The sequence below is a fragment of the Numida meleagris genome, chromosome 10 (assembly GCF_002078875.1).
Source record: "Numida meleagris isolate 19003 breed g44 Domestic line chromosome 10, NumMel1.0, whole genome shotgun sequence".
In the NCBI taxonomy this organism is placed as follows: domain Eukaryota; kingdom Metazoa; phylum Chordata; class Aves; order Galliformes; family Numididae; genus Numida; species Numida meleagris.
Genome location: NC_034418.1, coordinates 305,929 through 326,311, shown reverse-complemented (window position 1 = coordinate 326,311; position 20,383 = coordinate 305,929). Strand labels below are relative to the sequence as shown.

General features: G+C 61.2%; 1 protein-coding gene across 6 annotated transcripts; it reads left to right on the top strand.

Annotated features, from left to right (window-relative positions):
* NDRG4 (NDRG family member 4) lies at positions 616 to 19,925 on the top strand. Of its 6 annotated transcripts, none has more exons than XM_021408531.1 (17): positions 616 to 749; positions 7,699 to 7,790; positions 7,897 to 7,941; positions 13,646 to 13,751; positions 14,141 to 14,261; positions 14,447 to 14,509; positions 14,691 to 14,751; positions 15,047 to 15,133; positions 15,266 to 15,322; positions 15,586 to 15,689; positions 15,928 to 15,984; positions 16,065 to 16,116; positions 16,280 to 16,327; positions 16,548 to 16,583; positions 16,748 to 16,799; positions 17,158 to 17,196; positions 17,787 to 19,925. In XM_021408531.1, the coding sequence occupies exons 2-17, from the start codon at positions 7,716 to 7,718 to the stop codon at positions 17,939 to 17,941; spliced, it is 1,158 nt and encodes a 385-aa protein (XP_021264206.1). In that variant the 5' UTR covers positions 616 to 749; positions 7,699 to 7,715; the 3' UTR covers positions 17,942 to 19,925. The 6 variants fall into 6 exon arrangements, with proteins under 6 accessions (XP_021264206.1, XP_021264204.1, XP_021264203.1 ...); XM_021408529.1 differs by lacking the exon at positions 616 to 749 and adding an exon at positions 4,538 to 4,692 and having other exon boundaries at positions 7,900 to 7,941; XM_021408528.1 differs by lacking the exon at positions 616 to 749 and adding an exon at positions 4,656 to 4,692.

The following is a 20,383-nucleotide window of genomic DNA, read 5'->3' as shown; positions in this document are numbered from 1 at the left end:
CCAGCAGCATCAGAGGGAAGCTCTCTGCACCCGGAGCTTTGAGTCAGCAGGGCAGGATGACACAGAGAAAAGGAAATCACTGCATCGTCCTCCTGCTTGCTGCTGTGCACAGCTCTGCCCTCCCACAGTCCTGGCCCTTGGCCGGGCTCCTTTGGCCAAGGGAGCCAGCAAGGAGTGGCTGCCACCTGCCAGACCCCTCACCCGGCCCCTCTGGCTGGAGCCTGCCCCCCGCCTACCCCCTGAAAACTCACAAGCTGATTAAGCCCAGCGTGTTAATTGGCTGTGACAGCTCATTTTGTTATCATGCAGTTCATTATTGATGGGGTGCGTGTGACTGGATTCCCAGCAAAGGTCAGTGCCAGGCCTCCCTTTCTGCCTGGCCAGGACATGGGCACAGCAGGGCAGCAGCTCTGGGAATGGTGCTGGTCATGCCATGCAGCACCCTGCAGGGGGATGTCCCATGGCACCGGGTGGCTTCACCTTGGCTTCTCTAAAGAACAGGGCTCAAAGGGGCAGGAGTGGGGAGGGAGGTGTGCAGTGGAGGATCAGGAGGATGCAGTGGTGTGCTTTGGCTGAAAAGCTCCCAAACTAACGTTCTGTCCCTCTGCCTCCCTCCTCAGCATCTGCCGGGTCCATGGCCCAAATGCAGCACGACATGAGAGTTCATTAGTGAGGAGCAGGACGAAATCATTAGGACCAATGGATCCCTCTGAGCGAGAGGCATCGATCAGCTGCAGGTCAAGGAGAAGGTCAGGGGCAGAGCTGGCGGGGTGCCGGCAGGGGGAGCTGGGTGTGCGGCTGCTCTGTGAAAGCTCTCAGGCCAAGTAAGGAGCAGGGGGTGCAGAGACTGGCCGAACCCCTCTGGGTGCCCTCTCCTGCCCAGGCAAGGGCTAGCTGGGCTGGCAGCCCTTCTGCATGCTGCCCTGCCTCACTGCATCCCCCTGGGAAAGCAATATGTGTTTCCAGACCTGGTGCCCTCAGCACCCCTTGGTCTTTGCTAGTGATGCTCCCTGGTGCCGGCAGGAGCGCAGTGCCCTTCTGCAGAACAGACCCTGCCCAGAACTGTGATGCCCCCAAGCAGCCAGCAGAGAGGGTACTACCTGCCCATGCCTGCCCCTGTGTCCCCAGACACCACCAGTGGCAATAAGGCAACTATGGAATCTTGGGGAACAATCAAACCTTCCCACCGCATCGCCACCTTAAGCCATCACAGCACCCTGGAGCCTTGGGAATGGCATTATCCCACTCTCTGGGGGAAGGTTAAAGTGGGCATTGTTGCTCTGTTGTAGTAAGCGCTGTGCAATTGGAAACACTTATTAATGCCTATGAGAGCGTGCCAGTCTCTAGGCTCCAAGGAGACACCTTGCAGTCTGCTCTGTCTCACGCCTATCAGCTTGTTAAGCACATCTGTATGCACACAGTTGCTTTCTGAACAGCTCTGCTCTGCTTTGCTGACAGGTATTTATTTAAAGCCTGGCTTGGCTTTGAGCGGGGGCTGCTACCTCCCTGCCTGGGAAGTGGCACCTGCCCCTGTGCATGCCAAACCCAGGCGAGACAGGCAAGGGCTGTGGTTTCTGCCCATCCTGAACAAGGTTCTGGTGTTTCTAGAGGCAGTCCGAGGCCTTGAGATGGAGACTGTTGGACACAGCTCCTGCTGCAGACATGGAGGTAACACCTGGTCCTACTGAGCCCCTGCAGCCTCGGAACTGAGCTGACAGCAAAGTCCCCAGGGCTTCCATGCTCCTGGCTTTGCCCTGGGTGCCGTCACCACTGGGTGCAGCTGACCTGTGGGAATCCTGTCTGGCAGCTCACTGGGCTGGTTGTCGGTCTGGTTTTTGGTCAAAATCCTTCTGTTTTGCCACAGCAGAGGGGCTGCGAGTGAATGAAAAGAGAAACTTGAATGGGGCCCGGCCCTATTAGAGAGATGTGTGAGAACAACTCGTTGGGGCCCTTGGGCTGAGGCAGAGCTTGCAGCCAGGATGGAAAATTACTGCGAGCCCTGTGCTGCAAGGGCAGGAGGCGGCCACGGCTGGAGGCCTGCCAGCACTGCCACGAGCTTGGGGAGCGTGGCCGAGTGTGACCGTGGGCTGAGCGTGTGCCCGCAGCTTTCTAAGGGTTCCAGAGATCTGGGTGCCCTGTGCATTGCCAGTTTCCAAGAGTGTTTTAGGAAACGGGCCCTTTTCACACATCTCACCCATCGCTAGTTCTCCTTGTTTCTCCCCTTTTTGAACACCTTGACCAAAATAGCCCGTCACAGATCCAGGGCAGAGCAAGGCAGGACCAGCAGCCACGCACTCCGAACAACATTGTGATTTAAGGGCGACAATAAAAAACATCACACTCATGCGCAACTGGGGCTAAATTTAGTTCTGACTCCTCTGCACATCATCACCGGACTGCATGTGCCTGGGGGCAGCACCTAATTCCTGCTCGATAAAGCCTCATTGAGCGTGCCCATCCCCTGCCCGGACTGTGCGCAGCCGTCACATCTGCCCCACGGCAGCCTGGGCTGTGCCACCCCAGCCCCCTGCTCCCCATCCACCTGCCCCATGCTCTGCCACGGGGCACAACCCTTTGGTTTGAGGATGGGATGTTTCTCAAACAGCTGCAGCCCAGCTTCAGCATCATCACCCGCAGCAACATCTCTGGGCAAAGGGCTCCCCAGCTCCTTGGTGCCAACCAGGAAATGAGCAAACATCAGGAAACGGCACAAGTCTGCACGCTGCATCCCTGACCCTCCAAGAGTCCTTGTCCATGGCTGTGACCTCCCTGATGCCACCTCCACAGCCAGACCTTGCTGTGATTGCCTTACTGTCACATGGCTGAGATAAAAGCGCATGGAAAGCCATGTGGAAAATGCCACATTGACCTGCAGAGAGAAATGTGGAAAAATCCATGCTGTAAAACTCCCTTTAAACATGCAATTGAGGGTGCAGAGCGCGCCACGTGCATGCAGGTTCCAAGCCCCCTGCATAGGGTTACGCTGCTGCCTCCAGCTCAGCGCATGGAAAGCCTATGCTCTCTCCATACCTGATTAATTGTGCAATTATTCCAGCCATATGGCCACGCTCCTTTGGCGAGGTAGCGTCTAAAAGCTGTTATTTGGTCAAGTTGAACTTTGTGCAGAGAGGATAAATTCCTGGTGGGGAGATCATTTATTCCTGTAGGAATCCCTGGCAGTTAGAAGAGGTTTACATTCGCACAATATCACGAGGATCTGGCCCCATCATAGCCCTGCCCAGTTCCAAGAGAACCCTTTGCTGTGGTGTAAGAGGCAGCCCTGAAGGCAGGGAGGAGCCCAGGGGGCGAGGAGCCGGCTCCTGGCTGAACAGCCCCCGTGCTCCCCGACAGCCCACTGAGGTGACAAGGTGGACGCAGCCTGGCATGCAGAGCTATTGGTGACTCAACAGGAGAGGCTGAAGTCAGCTGGAAGCTGGTTGCCATCCAACAAGCCTGGGACAAGCTGTCAGAACAGATGTACCGGGGATGGAACAGACACGTGCCCCAGCCCCGCTGTAGGATGAGCCACGCTTGTGACCGGGCTGTACAGGAGTGCTGTGAGCGCACCCGCTGCAGTCCTGGAGTTTAAGACTGGGAGAAAACTTTGGTCATTGCATGAGAGTGTGCTAGCAAGGCTCTGGATCTACCCTCTCCAGCTGATGGTTTTGGGAACCCCTAAAAATTCCTCTTCCAGAGGCAGCTGAGGCCTTCATCCTGCTGGTTCCCAGGACCTCCAGGGCAGGGGTTGTCTCCCAGATCTCAGCACCAAAATCCCAACCCTCGTGCAGCGTCCTGTGTGGTTTAGGAGACCCTAGGCCTCAGCTAAGCTGAAGAAGTCCATCAGGGAGCAGTGAGTGATGGAGTCCTGGCCCCAAGGAGCAGCCTGCAGGATGCTCAAGTCTTCCCACCTGAGCCTCCCCAGCTGTAGGAAAATGAATTAAAGCAATGCCGAAGAAATACACTGGAAGGAGCAGTGGCAGGACTGGTGTGCCCAGTGCAAATACGGCATTGCTTCATATCTTGCTGCCTTGGGAGCCTTTGGGCTCCTCCACAGAGCTGGGCACTGTCGCAAGGGTGGTGGGTGACCCTCTGTCAACACCCGCCACCCCACAGCTCCTTGTAGGTGTATGAGGGCCATCTCCATCCCAGCCGTCGTGTCATCTCCTTGGTGACCCCTCAGACCCCATGTCTATCACCATCCCCACTCCCTGCCCCCAACTCCTTGGCCATGCTGTGAGGACACCCGTTGCCCAGGTCTCCCTTATCGCAGGACCTCCTGAGCCCCTTGACCATCGTGGGGACCCCCACACTGCTCAGCCGTCACGTCCCCTTTCCTGGGTACCCCTCGAGCACAGCCCTGCACCCGGAGGTCTCCCACATCTCCCATCCCTGCACCCCGCTCCCTTTCTCGCACAGCGCCCTCCGCAGCTCCACAGTCGCCCTTTCGTTCCCCCCTCCCCTGTTCCCATCGTCCGCCCGGCCCCGCTCCCGGCCCCGTCCGCGGCCCCGTCCCTCCTCTCCGGCCCCGCCGAGGGGAGGATCCGCTCCCCGGGGCCGTGCCGCCTCGCCCCTGCGCCGCCCTGCGCTCTCCTCTCCGCTTCGCTCCGCTCCGCTCCGGCTCCGCTCGCTCCCCGCGCCGGGGCCGCCGGCCCGGCATGAAGGTTCTCCGGCACAAGATCGAGCTGCTCACAGGTACCCGAGCCCGGGGGGCACGGCGGGGCCGCGGGTCGCGCTGCCGCGTCCCTCGGGCTGGGGCCGAGCTTCGCGGTGGCTCCGTTCCCGGCTGCCGCAGCCCCCGGCCGTGCCCTCGGGCTCTGGGCTCTCGTGGCCCCGGGTGGGCTGGGGAGGTAGGAGGGCTGCGGAGGTCCTCCTGCGGGGCTGCCGGAGCATCACCCTCGCTTCACCCTCGGGGCCAGCAGCCCCGCTGCCAGCTTCCCCAGTGAGCCTCGGCCCGGCTTTGGGGGGTTTGTCCTGCGCCGGCGGCGTGGGAGGGGGCCCACTCTGTGCTCTGGGAGGTTTTCCAGCAGCCCCGTCCCTTTGGTTTCGCCCCCCGCCCCCGTCTGCCGCACGCTGCTCCCTTCGCCCCGAGGAGCCGTGCCAGCACCCCGGAGTGCCACCGCCACGCTGGGCAGCGCACGGCGGGCAGCGGGGAGGTCCCTGCGGGTCCCCTGCCTTCTGGTCACCGCTGTTAAACCCTTCCTGCGGCCTCACGGGGATGATAAGTGTAACGGTTAGCAGTAATGCATTTCCTTGTCATACGCTGGTTCTCCTTTAAGCAGCGAACGCTGGGCTGCAGGTTCCCAGGGAAGGCAGAGCCAGCGGGGCTGCCTCCATCTGCATCTCCACACGCGGTGCCAGGGCCCCGCAGGGCAGAGCCGCAGCGGCCGTCTGCATCCCTCTTCCCGGCTCACCCCTGGAAGTTGCAGGGGGAAGGCTGTTTGCAAGGGTTCATGCCGGTATGCTGTGAGAGCCCAGGGTGGGTGGTTCCTGGGCACGTGTCTGATCCATTGAAAAGAGGGAAATGGAAAGGGCTCGCTTAAATTGCCCCTGGTGGTGTGTGAAGAGTGTGTCCTAGGCAGCAGTGCCTTCAGGGGAGAAGCAGCGCACTGTGCTCCTGGCCCACAGCTCCTGCTCGGCTGTGCAGGTGGACGGTGCCGTGCTCTGTTTTGGGACCGGTTTGGGATTAGGGAGAAGACGTGTCCCAGCTCTGCCCGGGATGTGGTGGCACCACGTGGGGAAGGCAGAGTGGGAACACCCAGGGATGGATGCTGCTGGGGAGTATTGGGAAGAGCTGGAGGGAAAAGCGCTCATTGCCAGCCCTGCTGGCATCTCCCCAGCATCACATCCTGGGCAGCTTGGAGCTGGGCAGGACTTGAAGGGTCCCTACACTGCCGCTGGCTGGGATCACAGCCTGGGGCTGCCCTCTGGCACCACTGGGACATCCCCAGGAAGCCACGGTATGGCTGTGATCCTGCTGTGGGGCTGTGGCACCCATGGGGCTCCCTGTCACAGAGGTCCCCAGGGCCAGCCCTTAGCAACTCTCCCGCTCCCGAGCCCAGAACCGCTCCCGATGTCCGTCCTTCTGCACTGAGGATGCTGGTTGGTGCGGGGTTCTGCCCTGTCCCCCATGGGCCGGCGTTCCCCCCGCCACGCACCGAGATCACGGGGCTGCTCCTCATCACTCAGCCTCCCTCCCTCTGATTATCAGCCAGAGGCTTTAATTAACGAAGGCACCGACCGTGCGCTAAGTGCTGTCCCCAGCCGCCCTAGGACCGCGGCCACGCAGCAGTCGGTGCGGTCAGTGCACGACTCTCCTGCTCTCTTCCAGACCTGGCTCCCGGTGAGGCCGATTTCCCCCCACTTTTTAACCCTCCCTCCCTTGAGATGGGGCACAGGGCTGGAGCCAGTGTGGGACTGGGGCTGCAGGACTCTGGGAGGCTCTGCGCTGGCGCTTCTGCTTCGAAACCTCTCTGGTTTGTTGGACTGCTCCCAAAGAGCGGAGCAAAGTGTGGTTTCTGCAGAGAGCAGCCAGGTGGCAGAGCCCGCTTGGTTTTTCAGCTGAAAACAGCTCTGGAGGGAAGCTTACAATCAGCTCTGTGTTCTGCGTGGCTGGGGAAGGGGGTGAGCATACCCTGCGGTGCTCCTCTAGTTCTGCATTTCAGCACCTCCAGCCTGACTGAGGCTGCTGGTGGAGTGGGGTCTGCTTCTGCTTGGTGCTGGCACAGCCCCCGTCCTCACTGGGCTCCATGGAGAGATTGTGCAGGAAGCAGCAGGAACATGGCTGGAGGCTTGGTGCTGGGGAACGGGTGGCAGTGGGACCTGCTGGGCACCCACCCTGCGCATGCACAGGGCAACCTGCACTGTCCCTGTCCCCATTCCCCTGTCTCTGTCACTGCCTGTGTGCAGCCAGCGACTGTGCGGCCTCTCACTCCCCTTTACTTTCTGAGCTGGGCTGATATTTGGGGGTATATTTTGGCAATGCTGGCACTGGGCTGTACAAAGTCTTGGTGCCCGGCTCAGCAGCGCACAGCCCCACAGCTGCAGTGAAGACCATCCCTGCAAGCCCTGGAGCTGAGCTGCCAGCTGGCCAGCACCTGCTCTGCAGGTGAGGGGAGGGCTGTGGGGGTCAAGGCTCTGGGCTTGGCTTCCTCCCATCATTGCCATACCAGCTTCGGGTGGTCTCTCTGCTCCCTGCCAGAGCTGTTCCTGCTGCTCAGAGCATCCCTCTGCCTCCCACCGTGGCTGAGAAATGTTACACCTTGGTCTGGCTCTGCAGGGAGGTCTCTCTTGCTCCCACCCTTTCTGCCCACAGCCTACACGCAGCTGAAACATTGACCCGTCTCTCTGGCCAATGCTGGAAGCTGCAGTGGAAATCGGACCATAGTCGCCTCGGGCTGTGTACTTGCAGGGTGACCAGCACTGACAGACACGCTGCTCTCCCAGTCTGCCTGAGTCCTTAACTGGGAGAACTGGAGCTGGGTAGGAGCTGAGCTCCTCCAGGTGCTGCCAGCCCTCAGTTCCATTCCTCGGCCTCAAAGCAAAGTTTGCTGCAGCCCCTGGCCAAGCCAGCGCACCGGGCCCTGTTGGCCAAGTGGATGGGAGCTGATTTGGCTTTCTGGGTGAAAAGGCTCAGGGAGAGCTGAGGGACACCAGAGGCAGGACCCAGCAGGGCACTGATGTCTCCCTCCCCTCGGACAGGGCTGCTGCTGCAGGAGATGACCATGGCGGGGCTGCATGAGCTGCGCTTCACTGAGGAGAAGCCACTGCTGCGGGGCCAGGATGCTGAGCTGGTGAGTTGGGGGACAGCTCTGGCTCTGACCCCATGTGTTGGCTGCCAGGACCTGGACACTGGTGTGCTCCAGCCCTCAGTCCCTAATGGCTCTTCTTATCCCCCAGGAGAACTCGGAGGTGTTCCTCTCTGCTGCGGACACAGACTGGAAGGTAGGACTGGCTGTTGGGGAAGAGAAGTTGTCTCTTGCCCCAGAGCTTGGGGCAGGCGGCAGCTGCTCGGTGCCTGTGCTGTGGGAAGGGGCCCACAGCGGTGGGTCTGGGTCTGCCCAGAGAGCCCCTGGGGATGCTGGCCTGCTGCCTGCTGCAGCACTCGGTGCTGGCCGTCGGATGTGGCTGGTGGGCACTTGGCGACGGGCCGGGGACAAAACCTTTTTAGAACTGGTGTTTTCTTCTAAAAGCCGAGCTGTTTTTCCAGCCCCTCTGCCATTGCCATGGCAATGGTTCCCTGGGTGATGCCAGCTCCCCAGTTACATAAGGGTGGGTGAAAGTGTCTTTCTTTTTTTGGGAGGCAGGGCGCTGCCCCCTGTCCTGCCCAGCTCTCCTGGAGCAGCCTGGCCCTGGGGCTGCCAGGCAGCAGGAGGCTGTGGCCATGAGTCCCTGCTGGCTCTGCTTGTGCCTGGTCCCAGCTCGTGTTTCAGCCCCCACTTCTGTCTTGGGCTCAGCCTGTGCCATGCTCCCCCGATGGCAAATGGGGTGTCGGTACATAGGGACTGGGATTTGGGCTGCTGGTCGCCGGCTTGTTGCCTGTCCCTCTGCCAGCAGCAGGGAGGCTGGAGCACAGCGTGTCCTCTCCTGAGTCCCTGGAGGGTGCTTCACAGGGCACATCGGTGACCTGAGGCTTGGCAGTGCTGGCTGCGCCATTCCAGCTCTGATGGTGAACCCCCAGTGCCTCTGGGGAGCAACTAAAGCTGATTTCACTCACCCTGCCAGAGGGGCAGGAGCCTCGGTCCCTGTTTTGGCAGACGCAGTGCCCAGGCTTTTAGGACTCAGCCTCCATCACCCATGTGTGAGGAGGGGCACAGCTAAGACTTTAGTCAGGATGCAGGGAGGTGTGGTGTGGTTTGCAGAGCCAGTAGGAACAGTCTGTTGTCACCAAAGCAAGGGTGAGGAGGGAGAAGGAGGTGGTGTTGCTGATGCTGTGCTGCTGGAGCCCTGTGTGGGCGTCCACAGATGTGCCCATGGCATGGCAGCTGTCACAGCCCCTGAAATCCCTGTGATAGGTGTCCTTGGGCCAGTGCTCTCTGTACAGGCCTCACCACAGCCCCGCTGTGCTTCTTGCAGTGCTGGCTGGGTGCAAGCCTGCTGTGCTTGCTGCTCGTGGCTGCAGACTGATGGAACCCCACTTACCACAGCTCTTGGAGCCTGACCTAGCAGCCAGTGGTTCACCCCTCACAGTGTGTGCCTGTCTGACCACTGAAGAATAACTGGGGAGGAGTCTCGCCATAACATCAGCCAGCTCTTTCAGTATCCTGGGATGAATCCCATTGGGGCCATAGGCTTACATGTCTTCAGCTGGCAAAATGGCACCTACACCTGTGAACAGCTTTGCTCCTGTGCCAGAAATCACCTAGGACCCGGGCTTCCCCCTCTCATGTAGTTGTTCACTAGCAGAGGTGCATCTCTAGGGGGTTGGGGTGGAGTTCCCTGCAGGACAGAACAGCGCAGAGCAAAGTTTCTGAGCTAGCCTGGCTTGTTCAAGGCAGGATGAAGGCTGTCCTGCTGCCTGTCCGTCTGCCCTTTCTCCCACCCGTTCCTCCCCTACCTGGTGGTGAAGCTGAGGATTCATGGGGAAGCTGCGTGCATGCTGGTGATGGCAGGAGGTGCTCAAGGCCTGGGAACTTGCTCAGAGACACTGGCCCACTGCTGCGATGCGTGTCAGGGCGTGGAGGAAGATGTGGCGAAGTGCTGGGGTGGGGATGGGGCAGGGATGCTTGTGGGCACCAGAGGCCTCTGTGAGGCAGGGCAACAGGGCTGTGCTGCGCCAGTGAGGCAGGAGTGTCCCCACTGGATGCTGTCTTGGCCCAGCAACGGAAGGTGGCTATTCTGCCTGGCGAGGCAGGTGCTGGGTGCTGCAGGCCCGCTTCTATCCGTGATTATCAGCCAGTAGGGTTGGGTTGAAGGTGCAGGGAATGGCACAGGGCCATGGTGGTGAGAAACCATTGCTGGGTGAGACCAGTGGGCAGGTGGTGAGACATGCATGCTCTTGCTGCATGGCCCAGGGAGGAGGTCTGACCAACCAGGGCTGCTGGGCTGTTCCTCCTGGCTTATTCACCTGCCACTGGCGATGTCCAGGTTTGGGCTAAATTAGGGTTGTGCTAGCATCCTGCGCCAGGCAGGGGTGGGGGGATTTGTGTCCATGCCAGCATGTCACGTAACCTGCTCTGTGGCAACAGCCACACTGTGTGTATTTCTTGTTTCCGATGTGCACATTCCCACCTTGGGCACAGACTGTGCTCCCAGGTGAGATGATGGCGTACTGGGGCAACATTCATGTGTGTCCACGCATGTGCACAAGGTTCTGCGTGCATATATGTGCGCGGTCATGTGCGTACCCAGATCACCTGCTGTGTGTGTTCGTGGGTGCATGAGTGCTTCACTGTGCGTGTGCATTGCCGCAGACTCCAGCCTGGATGGCTGCAGGCTCGAGCATGACTCTGCGTGTTTGCACTGAGCCATGTGTGCGCACATCTGGGTGCAGGTGAGGGGTGCTGAGCTCTGCCTTGAGGATGCTGCGTATCACAGAGGGTGTCAGCATAGCCCCATCTGGGTGCCTGTGCCTGTTTGATCCGCTGAAGGAGGGAAGATGGAGCGGGTACTGCGCGGCGCCAGGCGTTTTTCTTCATAAACAAGGGTATTTGGGGCCAATTGGAGCATGAATAATTTGCGTGGCAGCCAATGGCTGAGTGCTGGCTGCATCGCAGCGCTCGCCTGCAATGGAGGCCAAACCTGCTGGGGCTGCACGTCGGCTGAGGGGGAAGGGAGAGGGAGGGCTTAGCGCAGGGCTGGGGCTCCGTTATAAATCGAGGCGAGGGGCTGAGCCAGCGCAGAGCTCTGCTTCACCCCAGCCCGCTGCAGCGCCGTGCCCTGCGCTGGGACCCCGTGCCCGGCCCTCCCTGAGCGCACATCCTCGCCCGCACGGTCCTCACCATGCCGGAGTGCTGGGATGGGGTAGGTACCACCCTTCCCGGCAGGTTTTGCCCCACTTCCTGCCCCATTGGCTCAGGATGAACCACTGCACCGAGCGGGGCTCGGTGTGCGCTGGGCAGGTGGTGGGGTGGGCGCAGCTCCCGCTGGGGAGCCCTTCCTTCGTGCAGCCACGCCACCACCGCATCCCTGATGCGGCGCGGGATTCGGGGCCGCATTGTCCTTGAGCACGTCCTCCTCGGGCCTGGCGGAGCTGCCGCACCGGGACGAGCTGAGCTGTGGCTGCAGCTGTGCTGGGATGACTGCGGGTAGAGGGGGCCCTGCTGCACCCCACCCAGGGCTGGGGGGGGGAGCGGAGGGGATGGAGGACCAGGGACTGTCCATTTGGGAGTGATCCCTGGGATGTTTTGCAGCCTCTGCAGTGATGGCAACAGGCTGGTGTGGAGGGTGGGCAGGTGGGAGCGCTGCGACAGGCGAGTGGGAACCCTGCGGATGCTGAGCCATGCACAGATCTGGGTTCTGCCAGGCACCTATGGGTGCTGCAGACCCCACGCCACCTCGCTGCAGCCACGGGTTGTCGGTGACCCCCCTCCTGTTAGCTTCATCCCCTCCATCACGAGCCTCTCCGCTGAGTGAGTGCGGACGCATCTGCAGCAGAGGGCAGGGCTGTGGCACCCGGCAGTGCCGCAGCAGGCAGGGATGTGCGTGGCCTGCTGGGTGGAGGTCACAGCGCTAGGGAAGAAGCTACCAGCTCGGGTTTGTGATTTGGGGCTGGGATCACAGAGTGAGCTGTCAGGGCTGTGAGGGGGGCCGTGTTGGTGGGAAGGAGGGAGCCCTGTGCCCAGGATTGGGCTGTGTGGACCCCTCCTGCTCGGTGACCTTGGGCCAGGCCATTCTGCTGCCTCAGTTTCCCCATCTGTCATGGTGGAGGAATCTGCGGAGGTGGGTGAGAGGGAAGGGATGGGTGCCGTGAGCCATGGGAGCGGAGCGATGGCTGTGGCTGAGAGCTGGGTCAGGGTGTCCTTGGGGAGCTCAGCATCAGCTCTGAGGAGCCCTTGAGCCGCCCTCTGGTGCTGTGAGCCCCTGGGGGCAGCAGCTCATGGCATAGGGAGGCACCACGGCAAGGAGCATCCGTCCTCAGGCTGCTCTTCCTGCCCGAGGCCCGCGTCCTTCACAGTCCTTGGTGGCGCGTGGCCTGTGGGAGCCCACGTGGCTGTGGAGGGGCCGTTCCCCTTGCATCGTCCCGTCCGTGGGGCTTGTCTGCAGCTGTCAGGGCTGGGGCATGAGGATGAAGCTACACCGGTGTGACCTTGTGGGCCTGGGACAGCGGGCTTGGAACCCCCTCACGGGGAGAAGCTCTGGTGGCAGTGAGTAGGGGCTGGAGGGCACTTGTGTCCTGAAACGATGCCTGGAAATGAGGTTCTTCCTGCTCCCTCCTCCTTAGCAAGGCTGACGTGAGGGTCAGAGGGTGGTTAGGAAGGAGCTGCCTTCACTCCCTTCCTCTCCCTGGCAAGCACTGCCCTTCCAGCCAGGGGAACTGAGGCACAAGGCATTCCTGGTCCCTGTATGGGGCATGGCTGTTTCAGACCATGGAGTTCTGTGGTTATTTTAGCTCTCATTTTGAGCTCAGGATGTGGCATTTCCCAGGGTGATATTTGGGATCTGACTCCTGCCTATTTGCCCCAGGCGTAAATGAATCCAGGCCAAGTGGGTCACACTGTTATCTCTCATCTTGTCGCCAAAACTGTCATGGTCTCTGGCCCTCTGAGACCTTCAGTCCTGTCCTGTTCTCCACCTGCCCCATTCCGTGATCATTCCCATCCCAAGCCCTCTTCAATCATCCCCAATTCTCTCACTTCATCTTAAACCATCCCACCCCATCTCATTCCATCTGAAACCTCTATCCCTTCATCCTATCCTGTGGTCCCATACCATGATACACCTATTCCATCCTAAATCCCATCCCATCCCATCCTGTACACCTATCCAATCCTAAATCTTCCCATCCCATCCCAAATTCTCCATCCCTTCCTGTGGTCTTCCTGTCCCATTTTAGCTCCCCTGTGCCATCCCGGATGCTCTGTATTTATCATACTCTCTTTCTGGGGCATGGCTGCACCTTTACCAGGTGCTGGCTCCTGGGCAGCCTCCTGTGCTTCGGGAAGAGGTTGGTCTGTGTTTGGACAGACTTTGCTCATTGCTGCTGCCAAGTCTGGGGATTCTGAGCCTACCACGTGGGTGAAATCTGCTCGTGTCAATGGTGAAGGCCAAGGTGGAGTTGGCATGTGGATCCCATGAGAAGTCACGGAGAGTCTGCAGAGGAACCATCCACAGGCTGCTATTAAATATTCAGTAGCTGCATCCAGCTTGGGAAAACTCCACCCTGGGGGGAGCTGATGGAGGCTGGGAGCATTTATATGCAATGCCCTGCCCTCTGCTGCTGGCCTGGACGCAGGGCTGCCTGGAGCTCGAGTCTCATTTCTGCCCAAAGCTGTGGGGCTGCATGCCCTGTACCCCAGGAGACATCTCCATGGGGCTGCCTGGCAGGTGCTTGCTTACCCACAGATGGTTCCCATGGGGAAGGCATTTCTGGGATGCTGGCCATGCTGAGGCCTGTGGCCACACACATGCACGACTCCTGGGAGGGCTGCTGGGGCAGGAGGGGTGCGTGGGGCAGGACAAATGTCACCCATCTCTCCTCTTCCCCCAGGAACACGACATTGAGACGCCCTATGGGCTGCTGCACGTGGTCATCCGGGGCTCGCCCAAGGGGAACCGCCCTGCCATCCTGACGTACCACGATGTGGGCCTCAACCGTGAGTGCCTGGGATGAAGGAGCTACTTTGCCCATTTTAGCCACCCTGCTCCTTTCTGAAGCCAGTGCAGGCTGGATGGGAATAATCTGAGCCATGCTGGATGGGAGCAGTGTGGCTGTTGCGAGACCCTGCAGCCTCATCCTGCAGTCCTGGGTGTCCATCCCCATGCACTCCATTCCTGCTAGGGACACACAGCCCTTGCTAACAGTGGCCATGGTCTCTGCTGTGGGGGCCAGAAACCCAGAGGGAGGGGTGGGGGGGGGCTTTGGTGGCACATCAGCTCCTGGCCAAGGGGCAGCAGGACAGCGGACGACCTGTCTCCATGCTCCCCTCACCCACCAGGCCCTGTGCTGGGCGTTTGGTCTCTGATCACTGCCTCCCTTTGACAGACAAGCTTTGCTTCAACACCTTCTTCAACTACGAAGACATGCAGGAGATCACAAAACACTTTGTGGTGTGTCACGTGGATGCGCCAGGCCAGCAGGCAGGAGCCTCGCAGTTCCCACAGGGGTAGGTGCCTGTGCTGGGGACTTGCCGTGCCCACTGGGTTGTCCCTGCCAGGGCAACCAGCTGCTTGCAGGTCCCTCTGAGCTGTGTCAGAGCCCGGGGTGGTCAGTACGGTGCTTGGTGGGTGAGCAGGTCTGTGAGCTCCGCACAGGCCCCACAGCCACGTCCCTGTGCCCCCTCTGCTGCAGGTACCAGTACCCATCCATGGACCAGCTGGCTGCCATGTTACCCAGCGTGGTGCAGCACTTTGGGTGAGTCAGCCTCTCCTCTGCTGGTGCAGGGAGCAGAGGGGCGGGAGGGTTTGGAGCTGGGGCAGTTGTCCCGGGTAGCCAGCACCCTGTATGTCATTTTGTGCCCCATCCTGCAGGACTTGTTGAAGGGATGCCCTGGGGTTTCCCACTGTTTCCTCATGTGTACCTCTCTGCTTTCCAGGTTCAAGTATGTGATCGGGATCGGTGTTGGGGCAGGAGCCTACGTGCTGGCCAAGTTTGCGGTGAGCCTGGGGCTTGGATGGAGTGGCCCTGAGTTGCCCATGCCTCCTGCCAGCCCAGCATGTGGGCAGGAGCCAGAGCTGGCACCCCAGGCACACTGTGCTGCTGTGAAGGCTCCTGGAGGGCAGGAGAGGATGGGATGGCAGTGCTGTGCCAGGACAGGGCCACGTTGGCCCTCTGGGCCCCAGGACTCCTCGGGATGTCCCTGGCCTGGCCGTGGTGCCTACACAGTGGGCAGTGTTGCTGGTGGGTGCGTTGCCTCTTCATGCTGAACATTCCTCCTCTTGCTTGGTGCAGCTCATCTTCCCCGACCTGGTAGAAGGGCTGGTCCTCATGAACATCGATCCCAACGGCAAAGGCTGGATTGATTGGGCAGCTGCCAAGGTGGGCAGCACCCCGAATGCCTCCAAGCTCTGGTGGCTTCCTGGGGCTTGGGCCCCCATCCCATTCCACCCTGTGGTGCCAGGGCAGGAGCCAGCCATGTCGGGATGGTAACTCCCTGTGCTCCCTCCACAGCTCTCGGGCCTCACCAGCACACTGCCGGACACAGTCCTGTCCCACCTGTTCAGCCAGGTAAGGGCTGCCTGCCCTGCATTCTGCCTGCGCCTGTCCCCACAGCAGCCCAGCCTGGCTGTGCCCTACTCCCATGTGCTGGGTGCTGTGGTGCTGGGGATGGGCTTGGCAAAGCCCTGCCTGCGTCCCTCCTGCCTGATCTGGGGCTCAGCCCTGCCCGGTGCTGGGTGCCACTCATGCCTGCATCCTGCTGCTCTGCTGACAGCGGGCAAGGCATGGGCGCCTGGCGGCCTCGGCCCTGATTTCTGTCCCTGCTGGTACAGGAGGAGCTGGTGAACAACACGGAGCTGGTGCAGAGTTACCGGCAGCAGATCGGCAGCGTGGTGAACCAGTTCAACCTCCAGCTCTTCCTCAACATGTACAACAGGTAAGCAGCACCCAGCAATGCCACCATTGTCGCCAGGTGGTGGGTGGCCCCGAGGTGCTGTGGGGACCTTGGCTCCGCTGGGTGCTGCTGTCACCCTCTAGTGCAGGCCGGCAGGGAGCTGTGTGCTGGGGGATCACAGTGTGCTGGGACACCAGGGCTCCACAGAGCCATTCTCTGGGCATACCCCAGCTCTGTGCCTGCCTATATGCTCACACTGGCTCTGTCTCTTCTCCTCCAGCCGCAGGGATCTAGACATCAACCGGCCCGGCACTGTGCCCAATGCCAAGACGCTGCGGTAAGAGCTGCACAGGCACAGCCCAGGGCAAGGAGCCCAGCCTGAGCCCTGACTGTGCCCCTTCCTCCTCTCATTTCCAGTTGTCCTGTGATGTTGGTGGTGGGAGACAACGCTCCCGCCGAGGAGGGTGTGGTGAGTGATTGCAGGCATCCGTGCTTGTAGGTACATGGGCACACGTGGCTGCCTGGGGTGGGATGTGCCAGCGCGGTGCTGGCACCAAAGATGGTTCCTGTGGGCAGCTTCTGCCAGGCATGGGGTACCCCAGGGTGCTAGTTCTTGTCCCTCTTACCCACAGGTGGAGTGTAATTCCAAGCTGGATCCCACAAACACCACCTTTCTGAAGGTAAGTGGGTGGTGGGGGTAGCAGGGTGGCCCCCACTGCCTGCGCAGTGCCCTGTTGCCCTGTGCTTCAGCATTACAGGTTGTCCCTGTCTCCCTGCCCCATGTTCATGTGGGACTGGAGCGAGCAGGGTGGCCTGGCAGCAGCATCCTGCCAGCGGGCACCAGGGGTTGGGGTGGGGGAAAAGGTGCTCCCGAAACTAACCAGGACCTTCTCTCTGCAGATGGCAGATTCTGGTGGGCTGCCCCAGGTCACACAGGTGAGTGCCCTCCATCGGCTGAGTTATACTGGACCCTGAGACACAGACTGGTGCTGCCCCTTTCTGGCAAGGGATGGGCTAATGTGGGCACAGGAGTCCCGGGGTGGGGGGTGCTGGTGGTGGCATGGGGCTGTGCCTCAGCTCCTTCTGCTCTCTCCCTGCAGCCCGGCAAGCTGACCGAAGCCTTCAAGTACTTCCTGCAAGGCATGGGCTACAGTGAGTGCCAGGGCTGGGCACGGGGCTGCCTGGGCGTGCGTGTGCGTATGCGTGTGTGCCCCAGACGAGCCTGGCACATGCGTGCGCCCATCCTGACGGAGGGCTGCGGATGTGTCTGTAGTGCTGTATGAGTACAGGGTGCCCATCCGCGTGTTTGGGGTGCGGGGCGTGCAGGCTCTGTGTGTGAGAGCTGGGTACGTGTGTATGCACGCGTGCGTGTGTGCAGGTCCGTGTGCACCCATGCAGATCTGCGTGCACGCGCATGGGCCAGGAGGAGACCTCTGGCCCCGTGCAGCCCCCGGTGTAGCTGACGTTCTCTCTCTGCCCTGCTGCCCTCCTCCTGCTCCCGCCCCGCCAGTCGCCCACCTGAAGGATCGGAGGCTGAGTGGAGGCGCAGGTACCGCTCGGCGCTGCCCGGCCCGTGCCCGCCGCTGCATGGTGCCGTCCTGGCGCTGAGCCCCGAGGCTGTCGGGGCGCCTATGGGAGCAGCCTGGGCGTGGGGCTGGCCTTTCCCAGGCAGCGCCTTCTGTCCCGCTCTGCTTTGCCCACAGCGTTGGGCTGCCTTCACCCTGAGCCGGGGCTGAGGGCTGAGCAATGGCATTCAGACAAGTCTCCCCGTGCAGGCAGCATGCCCGCCGTGCCCTCTTCCACGGGACGGGAGCTGTGCCCTCTGTGCATCCTGGCTGGAGGAAGGTGCCACCTTCACCCTGGGGAGCCGGGGAGCTCCCGTCCCCTCTCACACCCCCCTGGAGCACAGTGGCTGGGGCTTCCCACTGCCTCACCTCCCAGGGGATTGGCTGGGGCACCGCATCCTCTGCCAGCACGGAGCTGCTCATGTTGTGGCACTGCATGCTGCAAGCTTGTGCCTGGGGCCACCTGCCTTGGGGAGTGGGACCAGCTCCAGGCCAGCAGCTTTGCTTGCATTAGGTGGTGTCAGCCCGGCCCCTCCTGGCCGAGCACCCAGACCCTCTCTCTGTGCCCGCGCAGTGCCGTCCGCCAGCATGACTCGCCTGGCACGCTCCCGCACAGCCTCGCTCACCAGCGCCAGTTCGGTGGAAGGCGCCCGACCACGTGCCTGTACCCATTCGGAGAGCAGCGAGGCCATGGGGCAGATCAACCACACCATGGAGGTATCGTGCTGAGGCCCACGGCCGCCACCACCGTTTCCTCCAGAGCCATCTCCCATCCGTCAGCATCCCGCCAGCACCCACCCGCCCCGCGGACGACCTCTGCCAGTGCTCTCGCTCCCCTGGGGTTGATTCATCTTCTTTGCTGTTGGCCTCCCTCCCTCGCTGGGCACCAGAGGAGCTGCTCCTTGTCGCCTCCAGGCTCAGAGTCCCAGCTCATCCCAGTGGTCACACATGGCTCTGCCTCAGTCCTCGCCCTCCCCAGCACTGCCTTGGCCCTGGCGTGGGAGGGAGGATGGTGGGGGGACATGGCCGGGATGGGTGAGCAGGGGTGGGATGGAGCAGGACAGTGGGACATGGGCGGGACAGCAGGACGTGGGCAGGACGGCAGGATGCAGAGAGGTAGGTTGGTCTCCCAAGGGTGACCAAGCCAGAAGGAAGCCAGGGCTGGGGTGCTGTGTGTGGTCATTTTGGGGAGCTCCCAGTGCCCATCCTGGGGCTGCAGCTCCCATTCACGTCCCTGGTGGCCATTCCCTGGGCATTGCGTGGGATCCCCGGCACAGGCAGGACCTGCAGCCCGGGTGCACGCTGGGCATCGTGAGCAATCGCAGCCTGCCTGTGCCCCTCCCTGCCATGCACCCCGGGGGCTGCCCAGGGCAGGGGCGGAGGTCTCAGCCTGAGCCGTCAGGGCAGAAGGGGATCGTGGGCATCCCCAGCCCACATCCCACGCACAGTGCTGCCTTGGCCCTGTTTTTGTTGCAAAAAGGACAATGGCTGCCTGCCGCCAAAAATGCAGGTGGGGGCAGCATGTGCCCCTTGCCTCGCCCGGTCCCTGACAGCTGGCCCTGGTCTGAGGCCACCAGGGCTCAGAGGCTGCTGGGTCTGGGGACACCGTGAGGATCCACCCCGTCATCCTGTGGCTGCCACTGCAGCAGAGCCATTAGCAATAAGATGAGAACACCCCACTCCAGGAAGCCCCTGCCCCGCGGGGCACACCCACCTCAGCCTGCCGGTTCTGCGAGGTGACCCCATGGCACACGGGGAACATTCCACACCTGGGGGGCGGTTCCCCCATGTGTCACCTCTGCAGCGAGGGGGCCATCAAAGGCTTGGCCCCACGCAGGCTGCAAGGCCCCACCCGGCTCCAGGTGGCACAGACAGCCACATCATTGTGTCACCCTGCCACTGGCCACCCAGCTCCTCCTGTACCCGGGCCGAAGGAGAGCCCAGCTCTGGTGATGGGTGCTCGGGGCCTCGTGGTGGCCCTGGGACGGGGCAGCTGCAGAGCCCCATTGAGGATCCAGCTGCTGCAGCCATCTGGGCTGGAGCAGGTCCCGTGCAGCCCCCTTCAAGCACTTTCCCCACAGGCCCTCACCCCATCACGGGGTCACGGGGCTCCCAGCGGGTGCTCGAGGGCTGCTGGCCCCAAGGCCGGCACCTCGGTCCGTGCCCAGTAACGCCGACACGCCGGTGTCCCCATTTCCCCCATTCATTCTGCTGTGTGCTTCCTTCTCGGTGTGACTCTAAATGCTAAGCAGACCTTTTTTTCTGTAGATACCACCGCCATCACCCATTTTCTCAGCGTGTCCTTCCAGATGATATATATATAAATACCTATACATATTATATATATGGGGTTGTCCGGTCCCTTTGGGTTTGCTCCCCTTGTTCTCTCGTACAAGTGGTGCCGTGTGGTTCCATTTGAGGTGGTCTGGCCGTGCTTGCCTTCGGTTTCCCACCTGGGTTGTGTTGGTTCGTTCTGTTCCCTCCGTGGTTTGTTCTTTTGATTTTATTGGTTCTCCCCTTTTCCCGGTCACATCAGAATTGAACACATTTCCCTCTTTCCCTGTCTGAGCGCAACCTGGTTTTGTCACAGTGGCGTCGAGGCCACAGTTCTCACACAAGAGGGCAATATGTAAACCAGATTTAACTAACCCGTCGCTGTAGAGAGGATTTACTGTATTGGAAAAAAGTATTAATAAAGATGATAAGAATCTGCTGCGCTTTTCTCATGTGCCGAGTTGAGGCAGGCGATCCCTGGAGGGGTGAGCTGGAATCTGAGGGGGAAGATGGGGTCCTGCGTGGGAACTGGGAGACCAGGGGATGCTGGGGAGGGGGGTGGTAATAGGAGGCAATGGAAGGGAAATGGGGATCCTGGGGTGGTCTGGCGGGGTCCTGGGAAGGTTCTGAGAGGGGAAATACGTGCCCTGGTTGGGGAGAAGGCCTGTCAGTAGAGGGCTCTGAGGATAGTGGTGGGTAAATGGGGGCACTCTGGAGTGGTTCTGGGGGAATTCCAGGGGTCTTCAGGGATATTCAGGGTGTTAGAAGGGAAAACGGGGCTTTGGGAGGGGGATAGTGGGGTACTGGCATGTTCTGGGGGAGAACGCAGGACCTGGAGGAACCTTGGAGGCAGGAAAGGCTGAGCACACTAGGGGCTTCCAAGGGGGATGGAAATGG